The sequence below is a fragment of the Neomonachus schauinslandi genome, chromosome 3 (assembly GCF_002201575.2).
Source record: "Neomonachus schauinslandi chromosome 3, ASM220157v2, whole genome shotgun sequence".
Taxonomy (NCBI): Eukaryota; Metazoa; Chordata; class Mammalia; order Carnivora; family Phocidae; genus Neomonachus; species Neomonachus schauinslandi.
The window spans coordinates 135,477,657-135,496,800 of NC_058405.1; the positions used below are offsets into that span (position 1 = coordinate 135,477,657).

General features: G+C 41.9%; 1 protein-coding gene and 1 pseudogene across 2 annotated transcripts in view; one reads left to right on the forward strand and one right to left on the reverse strand.

Moving 5' to 3' along the window:
• OLA1 (Obg like ATPase 1) overlaps positions 1-7,640 on the reverse strand; it is a 192,844-nt gene extending 185,204 nt beyond the window's left edge. The window contains exons 1-2 of one of the 2 annotated variants that reach the window (XM_021702985.1): positions 7,478-7,640; positions 6,085-6,185 (exon numbers count right to left, since the gene is read on the reverse strand). In XM_021702985.1, the coding sequence (XP_021558660.1) occupies positions 6,085-6,185 (101 nt within the window). In that variant the 5' untranslated portion in view covers positions 7,478-7,640. The other variant, XM_021702986.2, reaches the window with a different exon arrangement.
• LOC110592097 lies at positions 7,495-14,092 on the forward strand (annotated as a pseudogene).
• Positions 14,093-19,144: the final 5,052 nt, after the last annotated feature.

A 19,144-nucleotide genomic window follows, 5' to 3' on the forward strand; every position in this document is an offset into this window, starting at 1 on the left:
ACTACAATAACTATTTCTTTTTTTTTTTTTTAAAGATTTTATTTATTTATTTGAGAGACAGAGAGCATGAGAGGGAGGAAGGTCAGAGGGAGAAGCAGACTCCCTGCCGAGCAGGGAGCCCGATGCGGGACTCGATCCCGGGACTCCGGGATCATGACCTGAGCCGAAGGCAGTCGCTTAACCAACTGAGCCACCCAGGCACCCCTACAATAACTATTTCAAGCAAGAATCATTAATACATGCCAATACTAGGGGCAAACATATAAGAAAATACTATTTACAGAACTTCAAAGTATCTCCCACAAGATATTTATTCATTGAAATGGGAAATACAGTAACCCTTTCAGGGAAGGAATTTGTCAGACACCTCAGACAATTGATCAAAGTTAACATCACTAGTAATAGGACAAATCAACATCATGTGCTTCCTGATATGATGTACTAAGAAGTACATGTCACTTCTGAACCCCAAAATGCATAACCTGAATTTAATCAAAAGAAAACATTAGACAAACCCATCTCATGCAGTGACAGCAACCAGAAGAGCTATCTCATGACACAGTAAAGTCTGGAATATCAAAATACAGTTTCTCAAACAAAGGCAATTACAATGGAGCAAAAATAATCTTTTGAAGAAACAGTGCTGGAACAACTGGACATCCACATGCAAAAAACAAAAACAAAAACAAATCTAGATACGGATCTTACACCCTTCACAAAAATTAACTGAAAATGAATCACAGACCTAAATATAAAACACAAAACTACAAAACTTCTAAAGGATAGAAGAAAACATAGATGACTTTGGGTATGGTGATGACTTTGCAGATACAAAACTAAAGGTATGAGCCATAAATAGAGAAGCTGGACTTCACTGAAATTAAAAACTTTTTTTTTTTTAAGATTTTATTCATTTATTTAAGAGAGAGAGGGGCAGCATGAGCAGGAGGGGTAGAAGGAGAGACACAAGCAGACTACCTGCTGAGCGCAGAGCCGGACACAGGGCTGGATCCCAGGACCCCAAGATCATGACCCAAGCCAAAGGCTGATGCATAACCAACTGAGCCACCCATGTACTCCTAAATTAAAAAATTCTGCTCTGCGAAAGACAATGTCAAGAAAATGAGAAGACAAGCCAGACTGGGAGAAAATATTTGCAAAAGACACATCTGATAAAGAATTGTTATCCAAAATATATGAAGAACTCTTAAAACTCCACAATAAGTAAACAAACAGGGGCACCTGGGTAGCTCAGTCGGTTACGCGTCTGCCTTCAGCTCAGTTCATGATCCCAGGGTCCTGGGATTGAGCCCACGTGGGGCTCCCTGCTCTGCAAGAAGCCTGCTTCTCCCTCTTCCCCATCTCCTCTCGCTAATCTCTCAACTAAATAAATAAAATCTTAAAAAAAAAAAAACCTGATTTTTAAAAAAAGACCAAAGATTTTAATAAATACCTCAATAAGAAGATACACAGATGGCAAATAAGCATATGAAAGATGCTTCACATTATATGTCATCAGGGAAATGCAAATTAAAATAATAATGGGATACCATTACACACCTATTAGAATGGCCAAAATCCAGAACACTGACAACACCAAATGCTGGTGAGGATGTGGAGCAACAGAAACTCTCATTGACTGCTGGTGAAAATGTAAAATGATACAACCACTTCAGAAGTTTCTTATAAAACTAAACATACTCTTACCATATAATTCAGCAATTGTGCTCCTTGGTGTTTATCCAAAGGAGCTGAAAATTTATGTCTGCACAAAAACCTGCACATGGATATTTATAGCAGTTTTATTCATAACTGCCAAAACTTGGAAGCAATCAAAATATCCTTCAGTTGGTGAATAGATAAACTATAGCATATCCAGAAATGGAATATTATTCAGCACTAAAAAGAAATAAGCTATTTAACCATGAAAAAACATGGGGAAACTTTAATGCATATTACTAAGTGAAAGAAGCCAATCTGAAAAGGCTACATACTATAAGATTCCAACTATATGACATTCTAGAAAAGGCAAAATTATGGAGATAATGAGAAGATTAATGGTTGGGGGAGGGTAGGTGAATAGGCAAAGCACAGAGCATTTTTACATCAGTGTGAAATTACTCTGTATCATACTATAATGGTAGATACATGTCAATATGCATTTGTCTAAACCCATGGAAGGTACAATGCCAAGATTGTACTCTATGGACTTTGGCTGATAATGATGTGTCAATGCAGGTTCAGTTGTAACAAATGTAACACTCTGGTGGGAAAATGTTGACAATAGGGAAAGGCTGTGCATGTGTGAGGGCAGGGGATACATAAGGAATCTCTCTGGGGGGGATGGGGTATTAAGGAGGCTGATGGGCATTAAGGAGGGCACATGATGTGATGAGCACTGGGTGTTACATGCAACTGATGAATTACTGAACACTACATCTTGAAATTAATGATGTACTATATGTTGGCTAACTGAATTTAAATTTAAAAAAAATTTTTAAAAAATCTGCCTTCCCCTTATTTCTGCTGTGAACCTAAAACTGTTCTTTTAAAAAAAGGTAGTTTCTGGGGCACCTGGATGGCTCAGTCAGTTAAGCATCTGACTCCTGACTTCCACTTACGTCATGATCTCAGGGTCCTGGGATCAAGTCCCAAGATGGGCTCCATGCTCAAGAGGAAGTTTGCTTGGATTCTCTCTCTCCCTCTGCCCCCACTCATTCGCTTGCACTCTCTCTCTCCCTTTCTCTCTAAAATAAATAAATCTTTAAAAAAAAATTAAAAAGGAAGTTTCTCCCCAAAGCCTCCAAGCCTCACAACCACAATACTACACTGACCCAAGAGGAGCTAATTTATAAAGGGTCACTGAGGTTTAAAAAAAAAAAAAAGTAGGGGTGCCTTGGTGGCTCAGTCAGTTAAGTGGCTGCCTTCAGCTCAGGTCATGATCTCAGGGTCCTGGGATCAAGCCCCACATCGGGTTCTCTGCTCAGTCAATGGTGAGTCCGCTTCTCCCTCTCCCTCTGTGATCTCTCTAGCTTTCTCTCTCTCAAATAAATAAATAAAATCTTAAAAAAAAAAAAAAGGCAAAACAAATCCAGAAACCAAATCTTCATATTCTTGGGTTTGGTATTGTTTTGACTTCATTAAAAGCAGCCATTAAAACATGCGTCCTTATCATTAAGCCTACACACTACATCGAGGGGGAAAAAACTACCCCATTCATAAATAATTCCTGAGTGCCTAACAAATTCCTAAAAATTCTAAGTGTTATGAGAACCTGGGGGCACCTGGGTTAAGCATCTGACTCTTGATTTTGGCTCAGGTCATGATCTCAAGGTCCTGGAATCGAGCCCCATGTTGGGTTCTCACTCAGCAGAGAGTCTGCTTGAGGATTCTCCCCCTCTGCCCCTCTTCCCGCTGGCATTCTCTCTCAAATAAATAAATAAATCTTAAAAAAAAAATTCTAAGTGCTAGAAATATAACAATAAACAATACAATCCTTGCCTTCAAGAAATTTAATTTCTAATTGGAGGGGGTGGGGGGTGTTAAAGAGCTAATTAAATTAGATAATGCATATAAAGCACTCAAAATAGTAACTGTCATATATAAGTGTTTGATAAGTATCAGCTATTATTAGCCATAAACATTACCTTTAAGTCTTTAAGTAATCAGCCTCATATATGTTAAAAAGAAAATCTTATTTGTCCAGTTCTCCAAAAATCATGACATTCTTTAGATGGTTTCTGTACCAAATGTCCTTATTTTGATCAGCAGGCCATCTTTTAAAGAACCACCCCGTACCCAAACTATCTCTTGTAGACCTATCCAGAGGTAGATATGTCCAGTCAGACTTCTCTACACAGTAATGTGAATCACTGAGAGGTAGCAGGAGATAAGAAACGCTCAGTTCATATGGCTGAGCTCCATAAGGATGCATCTCTATCAGCATTACCCCAGTTCCTGTCCTTCCTGAGGTCTGCTGTTCAGGTTGTCCTTCAATTATATCCTTCCAATAACTCTCTTTTTTCTGTTTAAAACAGCCAGAACTTGTTTAGGTTCTTACAAAGAACCCTAAAGAACCCTATCTGATACAGTTAGGTAATGTAAGATCACCTTACAAAAAGGAGTGTTCACAAACACAACTGCCAAAAATCAAACCGAACATTATTAAAACAAGAAAATTTTACTATTTGTAAAGTGTACCTCAATAAAATGGGGGGGGGAGGATAATGGGATGGGTATTTAATTTAAAAGCAGAGGGGCACCTGGGTGGCTCAGTTGGTTAAGTGACTACCTTGGGGTCAGGTCATGATCCTGGAGTCCCAGGACCAGTCCACATCGGGCTCACTGCTCAGTGGGGAGTCTCCTTCTCCCTTTGACCCTCCTCCCTCCCGTGCTCTCTCTCTCTCATTCTCTCTCTCCAATAAATAAATAAAACCTTTTAAAAATAAAAAAATAAAAAAATAAAGCATAAATAGCACATTTTTACTGGATAATATATTTTCAGGTTGTTTTCATATACACTGATTATACTATGTTCTACGGCCAAAATGTTCATATAAGAACATTCTTAAGTTGTCTCAGTTTAAAGTAGTCCCATTTAAAGTCAGCTGCACTGACTACAGTGATTTTAAAATAAGAGATGTTGATATCCAAAAACTGTCTTACTAGTGAAATAAAGCTCACAACATAATGATCATATCTTGCTTACAATTTTATTGACAACACCCTACAGTACTTTGCTTAATTATTTGTTTTGCTTACATTTCCACTCTCTATTTAGTCTTACTTTGCAAGCCGCCTATATCACAGCAGGAAACCCCTTCAAAATGCAAACCTCTCCAGCTCCAGGAAAGAATGAAATTAGGACAGCCACACTTGCTCACGTTTTACATCACAAGAATTTAAGAACTGCCATACTTGGCCATCCCATGCCTCATTCACTACAAAATCTCTAGGACAGGGACTCCAAGGAACACATGAAAAAACATAGTTATCCTACTTGCCACCAATCGAAAAGCACATGCCAAAATATATCCAATCGCGGGCGCCTGGGTGGCTCCGTTGGTTGGGCGACTGACTGCCTTCGGCTCAGGTCATGATCCCGGAGTTCCTGGATCGAGTCCCGCATCGGGCTCCCTGCTCGACGGGGAGTCTGCTTCTCCCTCTGACCCTCCCCCCTCTCATGTGCTCTCTCTCATTCTCTCTCTCTCTCAAATAAATAAATAAAATCTTTAAAAATATATATATATATCCAATCGCCTTAATAAATCCATATTGGATCTCTTACCATTAGTACACCGTAATCACTTTTGAAACATTTTATATTTTAAGGTTAGTAAAAGGTATTAAAATAGAAGGACAAATAATGAAAAAAGTAGACTAAACATCTAAACTGCACATGTGTGGGTTATATAACAAGCTCTACATGTATTTCCCACTACTGCCTTATTTGCAAATAAATGATTCATTTTAATTTTAAACATTACAAAACTCAAAGTTTTGCTCTGGTACCTTTCAGATTTAGCCACTTGATAACAGATACCCTTTTATCTAGCAACTTCCAATATTAAACTCAAAATTGTTACTTTCTTGTCCAGTAAAACTTAAGCCATCTGACCCCCGATCTCCCAAGAATCTAATCAACTTTATACTGGGGCTTTTAGAACTAATTCCCAAAGTATCCTATTATAGCCAGCCTAGGTAGGTACCCTACATAGCCAGAGAGCATAAAAATCAAATTTAAACTGCTTCAATTCCACTTAAATTCAATACTGAGTGTCTCCCAATAGTATCTCAAGCAAACAGAGCTGATCTGGTTCAACTTAATGTTTCACTTCTCATTGCTTCTTTCTCTAGTTTAGCAAAACAAACAACAGAAGTAATTCAAGTTTCAACACAGTATCCATGTAGAAGACCAAAAATAAAATACATCCAAATGAAAACCTTGTTTTGCAACATTAATATTCCAGCTTCCCAGCTTCTTTTCTTCAATTTAAGTTTTAATTACCACATGAGTTCCCTTTCCTACAACAAGACCCAAAATATTTACAAGAGGAAAAACAGAAAAGCCCAACATTCACCTACCCAACATTTGGCAATCCAACAATACCAATTTTCAAGGAGGTTCCAAATCTTCCAATGATTGGGGGTGGTTTAATTCCATCACCTCCCTTTTTGGGGGGCATCTGAAATGTCAAAACAAACATACATATAAACAAAATTTTTTATACTCCCCATTAACCAAAAGCACATTTCATCACACAAAATACACTACTGAGTAACAAATTAAGAATAAAACATACTGTATATACCAATCCAAAACCAACACGGAGCTAAATCCACTTTTTCAACAAAAATGTAAAAAGTTCTAGAAGTAGATCTGATTCTGATAGCTGTCAAGGCAGTCACTCCTAAGAAGTCCTGGAAAGATTAATCTAAAAATATGTGGCACCATAAATCAAAAATAAACTTAAACAAAAATAAACTTAAAATTTAGCTGCCAATCTTCCATCCATACTGTTCACAAAACACTTTCTTTCTTAATCTGATACATGGTTACAAGAATGAAAGCATTCAGAAGCAGGAGCACAGATAAGACACTCAAAGAGAATCCATTCTAGTACTACCAGCAACCAGCTCACCTCCCCCCAAACCATTCCTCTTACCTGGAACCTTCCCATTTTCCCCACAAGCACCATTTTCACCCGGATGAACACACACACCAGTATCAGGGTCTTTCCGACCAAGTCTCTTCCACCTTTGGCACCGTAAGTACGACTCCACGGTCCAGAATCTACCTCCAGTTCCTTCTAGTCGTAAATGAATCCACGAACTCTTTTTATTTACAAATTGAAACTTTCCAGGTCCCTGCTTATCTGGCTCCAAGTTCCTCCTTGCAGAATCAATACCACTTTACTACTGCAAGCTGAACTCACGAGGACTGCTAACCTGATATAAGCTGGGAACTAAAACTGTCCCTGTCTTCTGGCGCCTGCTGAGCCTCCAGCGGCCACGCTGAGGCCCTGCTCATGAAGTGATATTCCAGCGTCTTGATCCCTGACCCCTAGGACCAGGGATCTCCCTTCTCGGGGCTTAACTCACACCTGTTCCCAGCCAAAGCCCAGGCCGCCGAAGCACAAGCCGAGCCTCTCCTGTCCTCTGGCCTCCTACCGTGGAGTGGCCGGCAGCCCTGCCAAAGCGGGCCTCCACCCAACATCTCACTCGGTGGATTGGGCCACTGGTCGTCCCGGCCTCTGCAAAAGGCTTCCCCCAGAGCGTGCCTGGGTGAGGCGTGGGCCGCTCTCAGAACGCGCGGCCTAGTCCAAGAGCGCCTCATTCATCCACACACCCCTCGCCGCCCCCCTGCCCTCGCCCATCCCGGCCACCCGGCCTTGGCCTCATACCCGCCTCAGGGCCACCGGCTGGGGCGCCGAAGACTAGGCGGGGAGCGCGCCCGCGGGCTCCCGGAGGGACTCACCGTGCTCGGGGCGGGCGATGACACGGGGTCCCAGCGGCAGCGGGAGACAGATCCTGCCGGCAACGGGAGGCGGGAGGAAGGAGGAGAAAGCACAGGCCCGGCCCCTCCGCCAAGCAGCACGCACGACGGCAGCGGCGGTGGTGGTGGCGGCGGCGGAACGGGCGGGCCGGGCGCCGGGCGGCACCTGCGCGCAGACCGCGCGCCCCGCCCCGCCCCTCGCTCCCGCCCGCCCCGTCCATTGGTCCGACCAGCCAGGAGGCGGGAGCAGGGTGGGAGGGGTCACGCGGCGCCAGAGCGGGCGGGAGGGGGTGCCTGAGCCAGAGCCAGTCTGACTGCCTCCTCAACTTACACACACACACGTATCCCCCCTCCCCCACGCTAGCACCGGGAGCTCCCGTCTTCCGCCCTCTCCGCACGTGGAGCTTCTCCGCGCCGGGTCTCCGCTTCCCTCCTGGAGCGCGCCCCGCGTTGCCGCACGCGCTCTCTCGTTGGCCTGCAGCCCCACAGATCACCCGCGGGATCTCGAAGCACCCTCGGCCTAACACCCCCCGCCCCCCCCACCCCCCCCCCCAGCCCCGGAGACGGATCTCCTGAGGTCTGGCGAACAGCCACGCCAATCCTGCGGACCTCCTGGCTGCAAACCGGGCCCTCGGGGACAACGGCCCCAGCCCGCCATCCTTTCCCTGTAACTTTCTTCAGCCAATCCAAATGCTGTTAAATAAACTTTCTTAAAGGAAAAAAAGGCGGGGCGGGGAGGAGGAGCGGCAAGGGAAGCTTATGATCTAAGGATTCCTTCATCACTTTATGGTTCAGGGGTTTTACCGGCACTGGATCCCATAACGCGTTTAATAGAGCCAGCTTCCCCTCTTTTCCTCTGGATGGTTATGAGCAAGGGCCTTTGGAATTTGGGAAACAGGTTCCCATCTGGATTCCACTCTTGTGATTCTGGATAAAGTACCTCTCTGGGCTTCAACTTCCTTTTAGATAGAAGTGAGACTATTGAGATCCATGTGTAAAGCTTGCAGGAACAGTACCTGGCACAACAGGAAAGGTTCATAAATAGTAATAAAGGGTAGTGTTGATATTAAAAGATTTCATCCCATCCCGCCCACACCTACCTGTACCATGAGCTCCATCTGTAAAAGGAATTCTTTCCATAAACTTTCAAGTATGTGTTGCAAGAATGTAATACTTTCCCAAAAACTGTGACCCTAGATGCTTCTTTCAAGAAGTCTAGTTCATGGGGCGCCTGGCTGGCTCAGTTGGTAGAGCATGTGACTCTTGATCTTGGGGTTGTGAGTTGGATTCCCATATTGGGTGTAGAGATTACTAAAAAATAAATAAAACAAAGAGGCTAGTTCATAATAAAGAAAAAATATGAATTGGTTGCTATCCCCATTGTATAGATGAGGGAACAAAATCAGAAAGGTAATGTGATTTGGATATGTCACACAACTAGTAAATGGCAGAAACCAGATTTCAGACCCCAATCTAACTGAAAAATCCGTTCCCTTTCAGTAAAATTTTTTCTAATAACTCCTTATAAGCAACAACTGAGCCATTATTTATAATAAAATTACATTAAGGTTTATCTTAGCCCTATGAGAGTGACCTACTGAGGCAGGTTAAAAAGCTTTTTCTGTAAATTTGGAATTCTCAAAGACACAGTCAACTTGATTTTATTTGTTTAATATCATTCATCAACATGCACTATTTATATTCTCTCAATCTAACTCCCCTGTTACCAGAACAATGCACTCTTATAAAAGAGTCATCTGGGTACACTCTAGCTATGAAACAGAAGTAAGCTAACTAGGCCATATTTTGTACCCACCATCAATATAAACTTATGACTAGTCCTGACAGAGTAATTCCTAAATCGTTTACTGCTGTTTTAGTAGTGAGGTTCTATAGTTGCTTTTCACACTGCTGCTTGTGGAAACAAAGAGGAACCATTACTTAGAAAGCTGAAGAATCCCAGAGAGCCTACTTTGCCCAGCAACCAGCCACTCCAATACTAATTGAAAATGTTCCCCAGTCGTAGAGTAGTAGAATCATCTTCAACTTATCACTGTCTTTTGGCCAAATATAGCTACTTCTTCAATCTCAATATCGCTCAGATCTACCCATTCCCTTCAATTCACACTATCAAGTCCTTGAGTCAATTACCTGTTTCTCTATCTGCAGTTACATCTTTCTTACTTGCACTTTTGACCACCTTTAAAGTGCCTTGACAAAACAGGTCACACAGATCTCAATGAGCTAGGCAGAGTTTCAGGAGAGGCCAATTGCTACTGCTAAGTTACCTGATAACAGAACTACATTTCCAACTCACAGTCACATAGTCACAAAAAAGGGAATCTGATTGGCCCAGTTTAGGTAAAGTTCTAACAAGGGCCCCATCAGCCTTAGCCAAGTAGGTAGAGGTTATAGAGTAGAAACATCCCTATGAGTGACCTTTACTACTAAAGCAGGCAGTTCCCAAAGATCCAGCAGGATATCTACTATTCTATATGATCAATGAAGACTCAGTGAGACAAACAGGATAATAACTTTACAGGGGAAGGGAACCACTTGCAAAAAAAAAAAAGTACCCTGGGGGATGGGAGAATTAGGGAGGTTTTGGTAAAAGAGTACAAACTTGCAGTTAAAAGATAAGTTCTGGGATCTAATGCACAGCCTTGTGATTATAGTTAACACTACTGTTTTATATACTTGAAAGTTACTAAAAGACTAGGTCTTAAATGTTCTCATCACAAAAAAGAAATAATTGTGTGAGGTAATGGAGGTGTTAGCTAGCGATAGTGGTAATCATATTACAATGTATTTGTGTATCAAATCAACACTTTGTACACCTTAAACTTAGTTATATGTCAATTATATCTCAACGTTTTAAAGTACTCTGTATAGTTACAAAAGAGCATTTTCTCTGTTACCTGTATCACATTTTTTCTCTCTACATTAAGCTATCATATATCCAGCATCCAGAAAACAGTCCCCATATATTTAGAATATCCTTTTCTTCACTTTTTGTTGTTATTCATATGAAATTATTTTCTTGAGTACCACTCCATGCCACTGCTCTAGGCTCTGAAACAGTAAAGAACAAAATAAATATGGTCTTTACCCTCAAGGAGCTTCTTAGTTTAGACAAGCAAGCAATTACACAAATAACTATATAAGAACATGGTAAAAATCTATAGAATGCCTAAGTACTTTGATTACAATTTGAAGATTTGAAATAAACCACTTTCATTTTCACTTACTTTCTGGACTTCTGATATTATATACCAGGCAGTGCTTAATCATCCCCTTTCCCTGTTCCATTAAGAGCAATACACAGACACTGTGAGGCATCAGCAAACAAACAGATTTTCAATTTTCATTCTTCCACTTAACAGAGCATGATTTTGAATTTTTGAAACTATACCATAAGTTACCTGTGAACAAAACCCATATTTAAACAACTGTCCTCTATTACGGAATTGTCATAGTATTTAAAAGAAAGCTAACTGATCGGGCTACTGATTCAGGGGCAGGGAATCCTTATACCCTAAAGTAGAAAGAATTAGATATTGAGGAAGAGTGATCATGCCTAACACAATACTCACAATAGATTCACAAGTAGGTTCTATGAAGGACATTCTAAATCAATATGCTATTATCAGTATATAAAATCCTACAACCAAGGCTGCCCTTCTTTCTAAGATGATTCTTACAATAATTGTTTTTAAAGATTTTATTTATTCATTTGAGATAGAGAGCACACACGAGTTGGGGGGAGGGGGAGAGGAAGAGGGAGAAGCAGACTCCCTGACATGGGGCTCGATCCCAGGACCCTAGGATCAGGACCCAAGCCAAAGGCAGACACTTAACCAACTGAGCCACCCAGGTGCCCCTCTAAGATGATTCTTAGAGAGGAGCCATGACTGATGTTACTTTGGTGGTGCCTACTCATCCCACAGCCCCCTCATTCTAAGAAAAATCCATTCTCCTCCCCCTAACAGAGGGATAGGCCTAAGTCTTCCCATATATAGCACATGAACCCTCTGGCTACAGCCAACTGGACTAGGGTTTGGTGAAAACCTGACCCAAGCTGGGCAATCAAGATTCTCTTTCTCTTGAGAAGTTGGGACTTAGAACATAGCAATAAATACTATTGACTGCTTGGAGAACACAGAATCAGGGCTCTGTCAGACACTTTCTTGACAGGTACAGATAAAACTCCTCAAAAGAAAGAAAGAAAAAGAAAACAGAGCAGGCAGGAAAAGGGATAATGGGTAATCAACCATGTAGTCCTTTAATCACAAATTCCAACTTTCTAGTTCCAGTCTAGTCCTCCTAAAGCCCCTATATTTCTAGGACTCTATGAGATAACCCTTTGTTTCACCAAGAACTTTGGTTTTCTGTTCAAATTGATTTGCAATGGGTTTCGATTTCTTACAGCCAAATAATGGTTGCAGTAGCCAAAGCGAAGAACTTATACTGTCCTGAAAACTATTAATGTATATTAGGGGCACAGTGATCCAACGTTCCTCTTGCCTAAAGTTTTAAATTATAAGGCATTGTTTCCTGGAGTGTGTTCTGTAGAACAATGATCCTCCAAGCTGCTCTATGGAACAAGGGATTTAGGATCAGGTAAGTTTAGAAAAGTGCTGCATACCACATCCCCCTTCAGGAGATGGATAATATACATTAGTATATTTAAGGTTCTGAGAAGTTCTGTGTAAAGAGCCCTATTAAATCTCCTTAACCCAGCATTATCAAATGTGTACATACTTTTCCATATAATACACATTAAAATCTCTTGGAACATGTGCTCTGTAAAGAACAGCAACCCTTTGAAAGTTGCTATTATACTGATTTAGGAGAAGTACTTTTTGCTGCAGTTGAAGCAGCAAACCTGTTGAAGAGCATTCTCTTCCCTTGCTTTTTTAGCTAGTAAATGATAAAGATGACTATTTAATGAGGAAAAAAAGTGAGCACCAACACTAAGAAAAGCATTGCTCCCACCAGATGTCTCACTATCAAGTTGAAACTCAGAATTAGAATTAAAAGTCTTGGGGCGCTTGGGTGGCTCAGTCGTTAAGCGTCTGCCTTCGGCTCCGGTCATGGTCCCAGGGTCCTGGGATGGAGCCCCGCAGCATTGGGCTCCCTGTTCGGCAGGGAGTCTGCTTCTCCCGCTCCCTCTCCCTCTGCTGTTCTCCTTGCTTGTACTCTCTCTCTCTCTGTCAAATAAATAAATAAAATCTAAAAAAAAAAAAAGAAGAAGAAGAAGAATTAAGAGTCTTGTGCTTCATTTTACTCTGAATGAGAATACAGGTGGGGTAAAAGATCCCCAAAGAGGGAGATGAAATTTGGAGGCTTTCTTGAGTGACTCTGGAAAATTATTGAGGAATCTTCCTCTAGAAACTATCTTTGGGATATCCTGATGGTCTATTGGAGAACCTCTGATTGGGATAGCCACTTTTTTTATTTTACTCTGTGCCTTTATATAAATTAACAGAACTAAAAAGCCTGCTTAACGCTTTGGTTTCCTGGCGAACTGAAGCAATAAATAATAGCTCAGGTTGTTGCTCCTTTAATGTAGAGCTGTATTAGAATGACCTAAGTATCAAGCGAAGAAGCACTACTCACAATCATCTTCAAGATCAAATGATTTTTACTGCTTCTGTTTATATATAATATAGGGGCTTTTTAGGTTGAGAAAATGAAATGGTTATTAAACCACTATTGTGCGCCAGATACTGCGTGAGCCACTTTACATTTAGGACCTATTTTACTAACTCTGTAAGTAGGTCTCTTTTACAGCCAAGAACATCAAGTCCATAAAAGGTTATTTTACTATAGTCTCATTGTTAGTAACTATTAGGCTATAAAAAACCAATTCCAACTGACTCCAGAGTTCTTGTACTTTCTATTTGTTTTTTTTAAGATTTTATTCATTTATTTTGACAGAGAAAGACAGAGACAGCGAGAGAGGGAACACAAGCAGGGGGAGTGGGAGAGGGAGAAGCAGGCTTCCCGTGGAGCCTGGAGCCCGATGCGGGGCTCGATCCCAGGACCCTGGGATCACGACCTGAGCCGAAGGCAGACGCTTAACGACTGAGCCACGCAGGGGCCCTGTTCCAGCACAGTTTGGGAGTACTCAACACCAGTATCGACGGGCGGTGGAAAATAGCCTTTGCCATCACCGCAATTAAGGGTGTGGGGCGAAGATATGCTCATGTGGTGTGGAGGAAAGCAGACATGGATCTCTCACCAAAAGGGCCGGAGAGCTCACTGAGGATGAGGTGGAACGTGTGATCACCATTATGCAGAATCCTCGCCAGTGTAAGATCCCAGACTGGTTTTTGAACAGACAAAAGGACGTGAAGGATGGAAAGTACAGCCAGGTCCTGGCCAATGGTCTGGACAACAAACTTCCTGAAGACCTGGAGAGACTGAAGAAGATTAGGGCCCACAGAGGGCTGCACCACTTCTGGGGACTTCGTGTCCGAGGCCCCCACACCAAGACCACACCAAGACCACAGGGCGCCGTGGCCGCACCGTGGGTGTGCCCAAGATGAAATAAATCTGTAGGCCTTGTCTGTTAATAAAATAGTTTATACACCTAAAAAAGAAAGAAAGAAAGAAACGTGTGTATATGTGTGTGTGTTGGAGAACTTATTCAATATACCAAGCAGCTTTGGTATTCAAGGACAGACGAGAGCCTGGAAACATTAAGGCTTCAGTATTCATGACATGACCAGGATTATCTAAATTGAAGCAATGATTAAGATGTTTTGCCAGGGAACAGTTTATTCAGGGAATCCTGGATGCATTGCTCTGAAATCACTGTGAACTATTAAATGATGCATATAAGTAGGAAGATGAGGCCCCAGAACTGTGTTTCTTCTCATTTCTTTCATCTTTTAACCTCAGTTCTCATTACAGCTTGAAGAAAAGCATTTTCTAATGATGCTTATAAAGTAAACAAAGGACACTGCCTGACAGACTACCACGATGACTATTCTAAAACAAATGAACTTAGTTGTCTATCAAATTGGTGATTGACCCACACAAAAGAACTATTTTTAAGTTTTTTTTAGAACACAAGACTTTGACTAAATCTATTCCTAGGAATATGAATCCTAAGGACAAAAAGAAAGGCAAATTATAAATTTCATTTAATAGCCTAAGGATTAGTAAAAAAAAAAATTGGTTTCATTTTTGAAACTCTTTCATGGATATTATAGAGCAGATAATTATGTTAATGTGTTAGGATCCAAAACTTTACATGTAAGAGATGAAACATAGAAAAACAAAAAAGTAGAAGTCCTATAATTTTTTATTTCCTGAAAGAGCCTAGAAGCAATGACAAACCCAGTAGCAATGAACAGGCCTAACACCCAGATTATATCATATTTAGGTTAGCTGATCCCAGGTCTGAAACAGAAAATGTATAAAATGAACCTGCGGTGTCTTCTACTTGAAAGCAGGGAAGTTGGGGCACCTGGGTGGCTCAGTCGTTAGGCATCTGCCTTCGGCTCAGGTCATGATCCCAGGGTCCTGGGATCGAGCCCCACATCGAGCCCCGCGTCGGGCTCCCTGCTCAGCGGGAGGCCTGCTTCTCGCTCTCCCGCTCCCTCTGCTTGTGTTCCCTCTCTCGCTGTGTCTCTCTCTGTCAGATAAATAAAATCTTTTTTTAAAAAAAAGAAAATCAGAAATTCACGGAAAAGAAAAAATTTATCTTGCCTGTCCTCTACAAACTGTATTTTAGAATCACTAAATAGTCCTAACTGAAGAGAAAAATCAAGTTAGTAAATGTAAAAGGGATGACAGAATTTGAAAACCACTATTTTGTGGTTTAGGCAGTGCTCATCAATGGATGATAAAACTATTTAGGAGAAAGTTGATAGTTCACTTTACAATGTAACCATTAAGCGGTTACCACTGGTCAGTTTAGCATCACTAAAAGCTGGACAACCAGACATTATAAACCTCCTGAAGGGATGCAGTATAACTTATATTGCATTGCCTATGAGATATTCTTGCTGAAGAAGTTAAAAGTGAAACCTAATTGAACCTAACTGGAGGGTTTCCTGGAGTGGGGAACACCTATGCGAACTTGTAGAGACTGAGCGAGGTTAAATGAGATGGAGAGCTAGCAAGTCTCAGAGAAACACTAGACAGCAATTCACTTAGTGACTAGTAAAGAGTACCTGGGGTAGAGCAAGGGGGCGCACGGCAGGGGACAAGGACAAGATCCACAAGGGACCTACCTGCCTCCTAGACTTCTCACCACTGTCTCCATCAATATTTCTGTTCACAATTAAAGTGTAGTAAAGTCCCTATCAACCAGGAAAAATAACCCCAAGAAAAGCCAGATTATGAAATTGTGAAAGTCTAGAACAAGCAAAAGAAGGAACGATTTGGCCTAAAGCCATTGCTCACATTTATATAAAACTATACTGCTAAAGAAAGTGGAAGAGACTCCTTTGTATAGAATTGTTAGCTAAATATAACTACCCAATCATTTGTGAATAAATTGAAATGAGCTATCTTGGGAAAGTATAGAAATGTCACTATTCTCTAACCACAGATACTGTCTTAGATATGGGGCTTTCAAGCAGATATTTCATGCTGTTTGGGGATTTTTTTTTTTTTTAATGTTAGTGTTCTAATCCACACTATTTTTCTTAAGTCAAAATCTCAGGAATGTTGTACCTATCAAACATAACTGTCTTTCATTGCACTTTATATTTATGCCACAAATATCAACTTTAAGAAAAGTATGATGCAGTGAATAGATCTTTGTCAGGTTGTTTGACAGCATTAAGCCAACCAAAGAACTCCATAAGTAACAAGAAAAAATATTTTTCCATAGAAATATAATAGAAATCTATTATCACATAAGCCACAAATATATCTTGTTATGTGATTAATACTTACTAAAAGAAGAAAGTCCGTTTATTGAGACTATGATAAAGCAAGGCTTTGGCTATCTGTACACTAGCACTGTATGTAAAAATAAGACCTTTCTGGTACGTACTAATATAAAGATTTCTAGAATAATATTTTTTTAATTGCAAATCATGTTTTTCTCTGTTAAACTTGAAGTTTTCCTATTAATCATAAAATATTTCCCCAAGATACGCACATTCTTTTTTTCTTTTTAAGAGACAGAGGGAGGGGTGCCTGGGTGGCTCAGTCGTTAAGCCTCTGTCTTCAGCTCAGGTCATGATCCCAGGGTCCTGGGATCGAGTCCCGCATCGGGCTCCCCACTCCTCAGGAGGCCTGCTTCTCCCTCTCCCACTCCCCTTGCTTGTGTTCCCCCTCTCGCTGTCTCTCTCTCTGTCAAATAAATAAAATCTTTAAAAAAAAATAAATAAGAGAGGGAGGGAGGGGGACGGAGAGGGAGAGAGACTCTCAAGCAGACTCCACACCCGCCAAGCACAGAGACCAACGCAGGGCTCGATCTCACAACCCTGAGATCATGACCTGAGCCGAAATCAAGGGTCAGATGCTTAACCGACTGAGCCACCCAGGGGCTCCCTGGGTAGTTTTTCTGCTTCAAGTGGCATCTGGTAGGCACTAGGATTGCTAGTAGATCCCAAATAGCCTCTCTCATTTGGCTGGCATTTGGTGCTACCCAGCTGGGGTTGTTGGTGAGGGCACCTCAGTCCTCTCCATGGCCTCTCCATGTAGCTCTGGGTGTCTCACAGCATGGTGGCTGGGTTCAAAGAGGGAGCATTTCAGGAACAACTGGAAGAAGAAGCTGCCAGTTCTCTTAGAGAGTCTATGTCCACAAGACCAAGGATGTCACTTTGTCCACGTTACTGGTCAGAGCCAGTCTGGCTCCAAGGAAGGGGCCATAAGCCCATCTCTTGATGTGAAGAGTGGCGAGCATATACAGTATGAAGTATATGGGGAGACAATCTTTGGAGACTAGCTACTACGGACCACCCTCTGGCCGTAACAATTCACATCCCTCTCCTGTGCAAAATATATTCAGCCCTTCTCCAAACCCCTAAAAGTCTCATACTATTATGGCATCAGGTCAAAGTCCAGGATCTAATCAGCTATGTAAGGTCCGGGAGCCCTTGAGGCACTACAGGTGTTGGTCTCGCAGGGGCAGCACCTCGGTCGTAAAGACCTTTGAACAGGAAAGACAAATATCTGCCCCACATGCATCCAATAATACAGTGGCGTAATGGGGACAGGATAAGCACGCTACCTCCATTCAGAAGGGGGTGGGGGGTGAGAGGCATAAAGCAGTGACCAGATCACAGCACTTCTGAAATTCAGCCAAACGCATATTGTCATTTCCTGCAACTCGAGATCAGAAATGTTTCTTGATTAAGACCTAGTTCTGCTCGCTACAAGTAGTCCTTTTAGATTCTCTAGGCCCTTGGCTCTGCCCCAGGGGTCATTCTTTCTTTTCTGTGACAAATGGCCCATGTTTACAGGTGAGTAGCTTTCTCTGCTTGCTTCTTGCCCAGAGGACGTTGGAGACTCAGAGGCCTCTTTCATTATTAATCAATCTCTCTGTCCCTTCAGTCCATGCTTGTATAACTTGGTTTTTAAAAATAACTTTGTGGGCTGAGGCCCCTGGGTGGCTTGGTCAGTTGGGTGACCGACTCTCGATTTTGGCTGAGGTCATGATCTCAGGGTCCTGGAATTGAGCCCCAGGTTGGGCTCCATGCTCAGCAAGGAGTCTGCTTGAGGATTCTCTCCCTCCCTCTGCCCTTTCCTCCCTCCCCCACCCCACCCCCACCCCTAAGTAAATAATTCTTAAAAAAAAGTTGTGGGCTTCTTGTGTACCAAATTATAATCTATTAGATAAAAGCCACACCCACAACTCTCTTTGAAACAGACCCCCACGGGGCACCTGGGTGGCTGAGTCAGTTAAGCGTCTGCCTTCGGCTCAGATCGTGATCCCAGGGTCCTGGGATCAAGCCCCGTGTCAGGCTCCCTGCTCAGCGGGGAGTCTGCTTCTCTCTCTCTCTCTCTCTTTCCCTCTGCCCCTCTTCCCTGCTCATTCTCTCTCTCTCTCTCTCTCAAATAAATAAATAAAATCTTAAAAAATAAAATAAAATAAAAACCTTTGAAACAGACCCCCTCCACCTTGGATTCAGAGTCAGGTGCTATGGGACAAATGCCCTTAAGATTCTTGCAAGCCCTTTTGCCCAGCAGAGAAAATCTAAGAGAGGTGCTTTTAAAATTCTCAGAAGCCCTATCGTCTAGCCGGCGGCATTTTGGATTTGATCTTTGCCAGCAACGTCCTGACTTGAACATTCTATATTCATATTTCATTATATGCAGCTAAAAGAAACTAATTGGTACTGGCAATATTCTGCCTGGAAATCCTTTTAGCCATATTCACAAGTTCACGAAGCGTGTCTTCTATCTTGCCTATTACTACAGACAACAGTGTTACCAAACTCTCCACCATTATGTAACAGGAGTTGCCTTTTCTCCAGCATATGATAATTTTATCACTGTCCTTCCGTCTTCATTTAGTCTCCCCAAGGCCCTTCTGGCCCTCCACCCAATGGTCCCAAAGTCAGTGCCACACATTTTTAGGTCTTTGTAACAACAGCACCATACTTCCAGATTCCAATTTCTTAGTTACCTCTTGCTATATTTCTAAAAAATCCCAAAACTTAGTGACTTAAAATAATA